Raw genomic sequence first — 11854 nt, 5'->3', positions numbered from 1 at the left:
TTTGAAATGTACATCTTTCTAAGGAGGACAGAACATTTCATGCTGGTTGCATGTTAATTATTGTTGCGGGTGAAGTTCAGAAAAAACAGTTTAAGGTAAAAAAAAAAACTGTATATAATTTTAGAAAATGAAAATCAAAAAATACACTTTATTTTTTACAAGTGTTGTATGCTACATGAAACCTGCATCAGTGTGGCAGCCAGGTAACCGTCCTGCCACGACGTGACGAAAACTGTAGAACCATCATAATGTGCTCTGCTCATACGTTCAGCCCCTTTTTGAACGTATTATATTATTCTAATAGAATAATAGAACTTATTATTCTATTAGTTTGACTAACAGAATAATGATAGCTACTGCAGTGTCAGACACGAGTCTTATCGTTCATGTTGAAGAGCCGTTCAAAAGAATTGGATCGTTCGTAGATGTCACATCACGAAAAACAAGTCATATCGCTACAATTTGACTTGGCTAGTTGTACCGTTAGAACAGTGGCTCTCAAACTTAAAATAAGTACTACTACCACGTAAGCCAAAGTTAGACTTCCTCAATTTGTTATAAAACAAGAATCAATCGTCTCTTCAAAACAATGAGTTCAATAAAATTATATTTCGGGGCCCGACAAGTTAAGTGTGATGGAAAATATATTTGTGATTTTTTATTTTTAAATATAAAAAATACAATTGTATCAAGAATGTCTACATTTTCCACATCCTCTGTACACCAAGAAATGCCAGATTAGACTTTATTGGGCAACAATACATTTACTTTTTTTTTTTACAGTACATCATTATTAGCAGAAATATATAGCAAAAACAATTGCCTTGAATAACATCTTTCCCAGGGGTGTCCAAGCAGAACTGGATGGATTTTAATAGATAAAATGAAGCTGAAGAGGAAAAAACATGTTTTAACTTAAGTTGTATAGCCTAAATGGAAATAAAAGTCAACTAAAAATGTTAGAAATACAGATTATTTTTAATTGTCTAATCACAACATTACAGGTAAAAATATTTAATAAACAAATTCAGGCAAAAGTCTAATAAAAACACCAACAGTAACATTTAATGGGGTACTCCTCCAGAATGAAATGGATTCATCACATTCATTTTGAATCATAATTTATGGTGAGGCAGTTCAGACAAAATGTTCCTTAAAAAGCTCATAGTGTGGTCTTTGTGTTCCCTTAAACGTGAAAAAACATAAAAATCAAAAACAAAAGCAGTGCAAAATTAATTAAGCAGTAGAGCTCAGAGCTCCAGTGTACTTTCCATCATTACATACCTCCTGTTCTCTTCATTTGTGCAAAAATCAATCAAGTTTCCAAAGTTTTTTTAAATCAAGAAAGAATAATTTTCCTATTCCATCTTTATTCTGCCAACACATTAAAGTTATCAAACTGAGCCAGTTCAAACGAGTGCGTTCCGATTGCTGCCCAGCCGTTCTTCGGTGAAGAAACTCCAGTGACTTTCCACAGCTGCCGTCCGTCCACCATTCCGGAGGCGCTCTGACCCTGCAGCATGGAAAAAGTAAAATAAAATAAGACAGACATTCAACCATCTGGCATATCTTTCCCTCCTAAAAAAAAAGCTGTTACATAAAGATCTCATCAGAAGTTAAATTATTTTCTCACCTTTACAGAAAGGGACAAGTTGTGCCAATCAAAAGGTCTGGTTCCTGACAGTCCCTCTGCCAGCACCGACTGTCCAGCTGTTAATCAAAGATAGAATAAAAAAAAGAATATTAAAATCACAGCCTGTGTTTTGGACTCTGTTCTGCACTGAAGAAGGAGAAAACTGACCCAGATCATTGGTAACCTTGTACGATCCATCGGCAAACACCCAGAAGAAGACTCCCATAGCGCTGCGTACTGACTGGCCTCCTTTATCCACCCGGGCTGCCACGAACACACCGCCGCTTTTTACGTTCTCCATAAATACATCGCAGGTAACCACCATGTCCTGCCTGTCACACAAACATTAGTGGATTCAATTTCCAGATGCAGGTCTCTGAGAAGAGCAGTGGCTATCACAGCGCTGTCTTACCACTGGTAGTCTCCGACGACAGAGATGGTTTGATCGGCGTCCGTTGCCCAGGTGATCGGTCTTTCCATCACCACCTGCCGTAGTGTGAAGGCATGTGGTCCGGGGTCAGTCAGGTTAATGTAGTACTCAAACACACCGGTTTGGTCGGCGAAGTTAGGGGCCTCAGAAAACGGAGGGTTTCCTGCATGGACGCAAAGTAACAACTATACAGTAGAAATTATCTTTAAATCTCTTAAATAGGAATAGTAAAAAATTCATTTTAAAGTATAATGATAATATACTGTACTTTCAGCTTACTTCTTTCATCTCAGTGCAAGCTTTTAAACTTACACTTCAAGTAATACTTTTTTCTGATTTTTGCATGTCTAAAATATTTTTTTTTTACTTTGAAAACTGAGCTTACTGTACTATTTGGTAACTAGTACCAATTGGAATGCATTTATCATTACAAAAAAAACATTTCAATGCAAAGTACATTTGTTGTGAATTGGAACAATGTAAATAAAATTTTATTTTTAAAAAAGTTGGAAAAGAGTGGAAATCGTTCATTTTTAATTAAAAAGCTACTTCTATTTGAAATACTTATAAACCTTCTAAAAATATTGAAGACATAAACCATTTTAAAAATACTCTTTCCTTAGTAAAAACAAGGAAATAACTAATAATTCAAAAACTGTGCAAGTTTTTGAAGGATACATTTCAATAACTTGGCTAAACTAAAAAAAAAACAATGTAAGCGATTTAATAACACCCCCAAAAAACAAAGAAACATACAGCTTTCTTTGTATGAAACAAAAATTTATTAAAAAAAAAATCTAATTGTTCAGTTGCAGTTCCATGGATAAAAATAAAAATGCAAAAATTAACTGAATAGGACAAACATGTAAAACATTAAAGAGGAGTAAATAAAAAAAATATATATATAAATATGGTTTAGCAATATAATATATATGTATTCTCTTGCTTCTATTTCAACTTACTAAATTCTGACATGTAACTCTAATATCTGGGGAAAGAATAACTAACTTTGTTTACGAGTGATTCTGAACTTACGAATATCAAAGTTGTCCTTGTAGGCTTTAGGGAAGCGGGCTGAAGGTGGCGGCTCAGGGAAGCTCCCTTTCTGTCCAGTCCGGATGGTGGTCAGAGTATAAACTTCATCTTCAGCCAGATTCAGAGTAAATGATCCATCTACAAGCTGCAGGGGGCAGAAACATTTCAGGATACAGACTGGCCCCAACATCTATTTCTTCACAGCATTAAAAGCTTGTGTTTGTTAACCTTCACAGGAGGCAGCTTCTCGAACAGCGAGTGCTTCTTCGCCTTGAAGTCAAAGTGCGACCTCCACACCTGCAGCTCTTTGATGGAGGCCTTGGAGAAAGAAAGGCAGCAGAGAGTAAAGGCACCAGCATCTCTCAGTGAGTTTCATCAGACATAGAAGGAGCTCATTAGGACTTACAAAGGACCCTTTCAGCTGAAATGTTGCATTCTGGGACGTGACATTGAAGGGAGGGAGAGGAGGTCTGATGCAGATGGAGTGATCATGAGTCTGAGGAAGAAAAACACGATTCATTTTATCTGACTTTACTTTTCATCCAGAAGATTACACGTTCATTGTGTAGGTGCTGATCACTGTAAAGGCCAAGAACTAACTCACCATGGTTTCTATGACAACAGTCAGGTTTCCATACCCGTCTGTCAGGGCCACATAACTTCCTCCCTGAGCAAAGTGTCCAACAGTCTGCAGGTATGTCCATCCAGGCTGAGTGAACTGTGTGCTGTGGGCTGTAAGGAACCGACACTGAAAAGTTGGAATGATATCTGGAATCTCATTGCAAATGCTGGAACACATAAAACTGAACATCTTCAGGAAACAAATGCTGGAAGTTAGGAAAAAGCAATCGAACCGCAGGATAATGTTAGATTCAGTACTAGGCCAGATCTGAGAACTTTAGGACAGAAACTGAAGGAAGAATAAGATATGATTTTACAAAACATGCAAGCTCCTTTAGGTCCAGATGCTAAGAAAGTTGGATGGATTTTATAGCAAGGTCAAGAACATTTCCATGAGAACAGGGCTGAGATTAGTGGGAATACATTGGAAATAATTCAGAAAATTGAAGGTTAGGGAGCTCGTCTTTTAGGAGTGAAAAAACCCAAACTCCTCATATGGGTCACTAGACTCATATGAGGAGGATACTAATCCAATAGTGACACACCTGTGATCCAGATTGGAGACTCCACCACGTAGTTTCCACTCCAAGGTTCCTGAGCTGTCATCAGCCCGTCTCTGCCGAACGGCAGCTCCTCGTAATAACTGGCCACCAGGTTCCAGGAGATGGTTCTGCAGGACACAGAGTATACTTTTATTCTCATCTGTTAAACCCTTTCAGTTGTTCAGACTGCAAGCAGGAAGGGAGGAGCGGCACAGCTAGAACCTCAAACTATTCTGATGCAAAACTCTGAGTCAGTGCAATCAATCCCTGAACAGATAACATGAGCAGACACAACGCACCACATTCAAAATACCATCAAGGTGACAAGGAGAGAAAAACTCCTTCAAAAAAAGGGCAGCAGTTCAGTTTGAGCATTTTCAAACATTAACTATTTTAAAAGTGCTCATTATTTCATTTAACTTACTGCTAGAGCTGTACAATAAATCAAGTATTTATTGTACAGTTTGCCTGTATCTGATACAGTTATATAATATCTGATACAGTTATACAATATCTGACAGTTATACAAAATCTGATACAGTTATACAATATCTGATACAGTTTGCCTCCTGGAAAACTTGGATGTTAAATTATTTCCAATCATTCTACCAAGACGTTAGTTCCTAAAATGAAAAGAGATTGATGTTTCACAAAAAGTAAAACAATGTAAAAGGGAAATATATTTAGAAAAATACTTTTTATTTCCATTTTATTTTTGCACTTTATCTCTGGTGACTAGCTCCAAGTCTTTGCGGTTGAAAGCCTTCCTGGCCATCACCCCGATCTTTGTCTGGACTCTGGTTAAGTCATTCCAAACATTAATATCCCAGCAGGAAGACATATGTTGGTAACATTAAGATATGACTAGAAACCTGAATTTGCTAGGGGCATAATTCATCTTAGGCTTTGTGGACGAGATGCCAGAGCTCCAGAAGACAGGTGTGAACATTTAGGATTGACTGGGTCAATTTTTAAGTGCAAATTTCCTAACGCTGTTCTTTAAGTTAAAAGTCAAAGCGATGACATCTGCATCAAAGTTGCCATTAAGTAAAATGCATTCAGTCTTCTGTGATGGAAAAAACAAACAATACTGGTCCAAGCACTGCTTGGCAGCAGTAATGCAATCCAGTAGAGAATTGAGGAAATTACTGCAAACAGGCTTCAAATACAAGTAGATCATCTGTACGAAGTTCTTCCAATACCTGTACTTTGTACAGGTGTTTTAAAACACCTGTACTTTGTAAAACACCTGTACAGGTGTTTTAAGTATGACAGGTGTCATACTTCGTCGGAAGTATGACAGGTGTTATGCTTGCTCCAAGCAGCAAAATATAAAGTGAAAATTGGAGAACAGTCAATTAGAATGTGCCTGACAGCAGTAGGAGGGTAAAGTAATGACAAGGTTCAGAGTTGCTGCAATAGAAACCTGACTTCATCCCCTTTGACTGAAACCATGAAATGGGACTGGTTTTACTGGATAAACTGAGGCACATTTTCATTTAATACAAACTTTAGATTGAACTGTGTGATTGAGACCGCTGCCGACTTCTACCAACCAGCAGGTGTTACAATGTCTCAGGAGCTGCCAATAGAGTCACTTGATGGCATTTGTCACATGAATTCTCACTTCTCTGGAACATTGCTGGGGTTTTCCGTGTGCCTTACGCAGTCATTTGTCCATTGACGTAGTTCTGGTTGAGGATCCGCGCCCAGCAGCCTCCTCCCACCTCATTGTTGAAGGTGCTGTAGTCCTCCGATGACCACAGCTTTTTCTTTGTGGTCAAGGCCTGCGGCACTGTGGTAGTTCCTGGGTAGTGAGCCCTGATTCAGAACAAACAAGATTATTAACAGTAATATTGAATGAAGTAAATAAAAAAAGGTCAAGATGATTTCCAACTTAAACATGCCGAGTAAACTAAAGAAATATGATGAGAATTTCCTTGAGACATTCCACAGAGATGTCATGCATGTTGGCACGCAGAAGTGGGGTTATTGTTAGCGCAGTCCCTGGAGCGGAAAAGCAGGAACAAATCGGACTACGGCCTACCCTATCACGTCTACGGCGCTGCTGAGCTCTGGGTCGAGCATCAGCGACACGGTAATGGGCTCCCACAGGTTATCGCTGGCTACGATCCGAACCGACTCCAAACCAGTCTTGTCCAGAGTGTACCGCAGCAGCTGGTGGAGTTACAGGGTGGAGAGCAGAAAGACATTCACACCTCGCTCAGTTTTAAAGATTTGCTGCCGTCATGGAAAACTCATCTTACTTTATGGGAAAAACACAAAGTTGAAGCTAAAAACCCTAAAATAAATGTATCTATTGTGAGAAAAAAGACCATGATAAGAATTACTTGCTTTAACAAAAATGACCATCACCACATCTAATGAATCCCCTACAACCACAACAAAATAAATATACGTTGGCTTTCTGAGTTGATCATAGCATCTCTGAACTTTATCTGTAAGCAATGATTTCCTTTCCTCCATCAACGTAGAAGTAATTCAGATTTGTCTTGAGTGACAAATCTGGAAATGGCAGCAAGAAAACAGCTGCTGACCTAAACTTGCCATCATCTACAGTCAAAGCAATGACTAAATTCCTAAAATAACTGAATCTGTGACAAACAAAGCTGGACGAGGAGCTGAATAAAACCAGGCCTCACAAAGAGCAAATAATAATGGTGTCATGGTGTCACCAACATGCCACCAAAAGGCATGGAGTTTCATCAACTCTACAGAGACTTTTACTGGAAAGCCATGCCTTTATCAGATGAAGGTGAAGCTATTCAGTAACTCTAGTAACACAAGTAACACTTCTGTTTTACTAATAGAGCTATACACTCCTCTCTGAGTATGCAGAGTCATTAGGTGAGGCTTTCCAAACTCTGAAATGACCCAATTCTTTTGGTTTATCATGCTTTTAGTTCTTATGTTACAGATTCAAACCAATTATCTCGAACTTCTTTGTACAAATTATTATCAAAGCTGAAATCATCATTCTGTAAAACTCCTGCTGCCAATTTGAGTTCCATTTTAATTTGGTATTTTTCAGTCTGTTTGTTGAAAAGCCAGGCGAACTACTGATTATTATCAAAACGTGACAGCAGAAGATACAGTAGGTGTATGTGTTGAAAGTTTTCCATGATGGCAGCAAAGAAAGAATGGAGTTTAAGAGCAGAAATATGCTCATATGATTGTAGGGGTTACGATGTTCAGTCTGTTAGTTTCACACAGTCGAGCGGAAAACCAGCCACTGACAGTCAGCTGAGCAAGTGGAATCTCAGAGATAAACCTCCCAAACGAAATTGAGCTTTCCCCTCCAAATGTCATAATTTAGCCAATCAGTCTGAACGAACTCCGAACGGTTGAGTTTACAGGAGGAGTTCTGCGCTACTTACCCAATCACCTGAACTGAGTCATTAAGGTGTGGGTCAGCGATCAGAGATTTAGCGATGCTCCAGTCTCCATCTGCCGCGATGATGCCGACGTCGGTCAGACCGACTCTGTCCAGCATGTTCCGCAGAACCTTGGTGAGAAGAAAACTTTCTCAGAGGAACTTCACCAAGATCTCAGCTCATTGTGAGTGGCTGTTCTTCCCAAATGGGTGACTGTGGACTGAGCTCATGCACATTTATCACATGCATGGAGTACTGCTCACCTTGATGTACTTTGAGTCGAACGTCCGCTCGTTCCAAATCTAAGTGGGAAAAAAGAAAACATTTTACGGCAAGACGACCCTTTTCTAAACAAAAATTCAACAAAACGTTTCAGTTTCTGTCAATTTCCTCCCTTTTTCCCTTCAAATAAACCTAGTTTCACCTGAGATCCTAAGAATATGTTTTTAAATTAAATATATTTCACATAATAATCCAACTGGATCATTTTAACCATCAAAAGATTTATAAGCAAAATATAGTAAGAATGACTGAGTTTGATTTAAGAATGTGTGAATGTCTGGACAGAATCCTGTACTGTGTAACTATAGTTTTTGTGCTGTCAGTTCATATTGCTTTCAGATTTTTGTTCAGATGCAGATTAATTCAATGGAAATAGTTTTATTAGTTTCAAAATTTAATTCATGACAAAAAGAAATAATCATTGTTTCATTATGTGTAAATCCATCTGAAATCCTAATTGGCATTTGGACAGATAAAAAAAGTAGGGTTTGGGCCAGTTTTAATTAAAGGTATTGTTTCTCCATCTCAGCAATAGTCATTTTCACTTTGCAGAAAGGTGTAGCAAATAACACTCCAACATCAATATCAGTTTTATCTTGATAGATCAGTATTATCTTGAGAATTAAGACCTAAATCTTGATAATCTCCCAACAAACACCGATCTTTCAAAAACCCAATTCTGTGAGAATTGGTTGAAACTTCATTGATTTGCTCATACAAACATTTTCAGAAGCTTGTCAGTCCAACACAGAAACAGATTAAACCTGAGTCAGAAAATGTTCAGCCATGATTGGATATCTACCAGTGCTGTACTAATAAGTAATACTCACCCCAATATACTGAATGTCCAAGTCGTGGTATTTCTTGGCTCCTATGACCCAGTTCACCACGTACGCTGCAGTAACATCTGGGAAGTCATAAGGCCAGTTCTTCCCACGGCCGACCCAGCCGGGGAACGCCCAGGGTAACGCTGCACCAACACAGAGTTTATCCATGTGTAACACACCATTTTACACTTCATGAAGTCACTTTTGGGTCATAAATTTGTCTATTTCAGCTCCCAGGTTGGTACATCTGAAACCCTTCCCCACCTATTAGCGTTATGTTCGGGTTCCTCTTCTTGGCCTCCTTCATCAGCCACCACTCGTAGCCTCTGAAGTAGTTCTCGTCGTTCTCGTAGTGCATGTGTGAAGCCTCCGTTCCATCTGATGAAGCCACCATTGAAAAAACAAAACGTAAATCGCATGCTTTCACTCCAACTGCAAAAATTAAGCACTGTGTGACACATGTGTGAATGTTATACAAGGTACCTGTAGTCTGAGCATCTCCTCCGATCTCCACCTTCAGAATGTGCAAAGAGGCTCCAAAGTTTGGCTGCAGGAACAAAACAGACAGTATAATGACATGGAAAAGTGACTATTTTACTCAAAAGAAGTTCATTAGGGAGACAATTTGAGTTTTTACCTCCAAAGAGCTGACTGTCAAAGAACTTTCAGGTGAAAACCTCTCATCAATGAGGAAACTAAACAAGTGGAGAACTAAAGATGTCTTATCAGCCTAAACACTGTTTACTTTGTCCAGAGTGGTTTAACAGGAACAGTTCATGCATGCCATTTTGTTTGTAAAATGCCATGAAAGCTAAATTTTCTTTCAACACTTAATAACAAATCTGCCTAGAATGTTGCAAATCGGTGACTTGATGCAATCTACTGGGCTTCCTTTGACAGACACGTTTTCAGCTTTTATTAATAACTATCTGAGCATATTGCACTGTTTGATAACAATGATGAACTGGAATGTATACATGACTGAATTGAAATAAAAAATATATATATATACTCGCATATATATGTGTGTATTTTTTTCTTTTTTGGTTTAGTGCCTGAAGACAACATTTGTTGTGAATCGACGCCGCTGCAGACCCACATGTCAGTCATAAAATGCAGAACTCAATTATTGACTAAACTTAGTAAAGCGATGTCAAAAGGCTGTACATAAAACTTCATTTTATTACAGTAGCATAATCTCACAATTAGAAAACTCTTTTTTCTCCATTGAATTAATGTTCTTAAATTCAAAGTTGGATTCTTATTTTTAATGAAAAATTATCCTACTGTAAAAAAAAAAAATATATATATAATTTTAAGGCTTTGTGCTCATCTCTACCACCAGGGTCAACCAGTGTGGAAGGTGCCAGGTGCCATGCATATATTATAGGCTGGTTGTTGCAAAAACATAAACTACTTCTGAAAAAGGATTTATTGGAAATGGGATCGTATTCCAGTCACACGTTTCCAAACACACCATTTATTACAGTAAAGCCTAAGATAAACGACCTGGACTTGAAGCAGGAAATGGTCACCTGATTACAGTAAACAAAATCTTCCTGAAGATTTGATTAAGCTTTATTTTTAACATTCATACCCGCCATAATTGTACAAGGTCTACATTTCCCTTAAAAACTCCGAGGTTTGTTTAACTACATTTCGCCAGACAGAACTTTGTTTTAAAAACTAAACCCTGACTGAAAGCAAAAAGACCAACAGTGTTGAGCCTTTTGTAGCAGAAGTTACTCTGCTACTTTGTTTCCCTTTGTTTATGTAGACCAATCAGCTGATCATTCCTGCAGCTCGGCCTCTGAATCTCACCTTAAACAGGTAGTCCAGGATCTGGCTCCGGTACGGCTCAGCATAGTTCACAAGTAACCGGGATGTGGCCTAAAAAACATAATGAATTAAATTAAGAACCTCAAACAGGAGAACTGGTCGAGAATAAAACGAATCAGGAAGCTGCAGATAAAGACTGGACTCACCCCTCCACCGCTCAACCCTCCGATCCCGTCAAACACTCTGCCCAGACCCCCATCATCAGTCAGCGGGTAGGTCTGCCCGGACGAAGAGTGCAGGGTGAGGGAGAGGAGGCACACTGCGGAGGCAAACACCCAGAACACCCGCTGATCCATGCCGTCAGTCTGGACAAAACCCTGCGCGCTCCGACTCACTCTGATAAGCGCGCTTCCGCGTGCTAAGAGTCACATGACTGCCGCCGATCACGTGCTGACAGAGTAGGTGACGATGAGCACGTTTGTTCTTTTCTTTTTCTTTTATCTAAAAGTGATAAAGACTAAAATAAACAAATGTAGAATGCAAACGCGTGGATGTAGAAAAAGTATGGCGGCGTGGTAGGGCCATTGCATGTAGGAAAAAAACGATGGAAATTTTCGCCCAAAAAAACTCGTAAGTTTTCTAGGAAAATGTTTGAGCTTGAAAAGTTGAAACGTTTTTTGAGACATGTTTGATAAGCATTTTTATAACAACTGAAGGTGATATAGTTACTAGATTGTGCAATGACACAGCAATTCATGCTTTTTAAAGTTATTTATTACTTAAACCAGAAAGAAATTGCGGTCAAAAATATGTCTTTAATAGCATGTTGTTACTGACAAGGACCACTTACAAAACAAATCACATGACCTTACATAATCTGAGTTTACACCATATTCAATCTGGTTTAACAACTGAAGTCTGTACTCAAATTAGTATGGAGTCATTCAGCAGTATTCTGGGAGACCAAATAATTTATTACAGTTAATTCTGTAAAATATTCCATGCGTAATGTGCAGCATATGTTTAGATTTCTCCAGCTTTTATCAAACTAAGCATTATTAAGCATCATCACATGCTTTTAGATCATTTATTTGCAATTTATAGAGAAAAAAGGTTATTTTTATGTAACAAGGAGATCTTTCTTGATGACTAAAACTGAGAAAGAACAATTTAAATTAACAAGATTCCAACACTATACATAACAAAATAATAGTCATTTTGAAATTAATAAAAAGTCTAAAATATAAACGACAGAACAGAGAACATGAAATTGTACAGTAGCAAGATATAATAGAATATGTGGAGGATTC

General features: G+C 38.3%; 1 protein-coding gene across 2 annotated transcripts; it reads right to left on the bottom strand.

The window, feature by feature from the left end:
* Positions 1-699: 699 nt before the first annotated feature.
* On the bottom strand, positions 700-10966 carry galc (galactosylceramidase). Of its 2 annotated transcripts, none has more exons than XM_023353294.1 (17): positions 10751-10966; positions 10587-10655; positions 9249-9312; positions 9030-9143; positions 8769-8908; positions 7920-7958; positions 7660-7787; positions 5927-6082; positions 4265-4389; positions 3703-3830; positions 3505-3594; positions 3327-3416; positions 3099-3243; positions 2046-2226; positions 1802-1965; positions 1634-1710; positions 700-1513 (listed from the first exon to the last, which is right to left on the bottom strand). In XM_023353294.1, exons 1-17 carry the CDS (start codon positions 10898-10900, stop codon positions 1370-1372), a joined length of 2004 nt encoding a protein of 667 aa, XP_023209062.1. In that variant the 5' UTR covers positions 10901-10966; the 3' UTR covers positions 700-1369. The 2 variants fall into 2 exon arrangements, with proteins under 2 accessions (XP_023209062.1, XP_005797850.1); XM_005797793.3 differs by lacking the exon at positions 7660-7787 and adding an exon at positions 6309-6439.
* Positions 10967-11854: the final 888 nt, after the last annotated feature.

This window comes from Xiphophorus maculatus, chromosome 19, assembly GCF_002775205.1.
Source record: "Xiphophorus maculatus strain JP 163 A chromosome 19, X_maculatus-5.0-male, whole genome shotgun sequence".
In the NCBI taxonomy this organism is placed as follows: Eukaryota; Metazoa; Chordata; class Actinopteri; order Cyprinodontiformes; family Poeciliidae; genus Xiphophorus; species Xiphophorus maculatus.
Note: the sequence above shows the minus strand (reverse complement) of the source record. Positions and strands in the feature narration are given on the sequence as shown.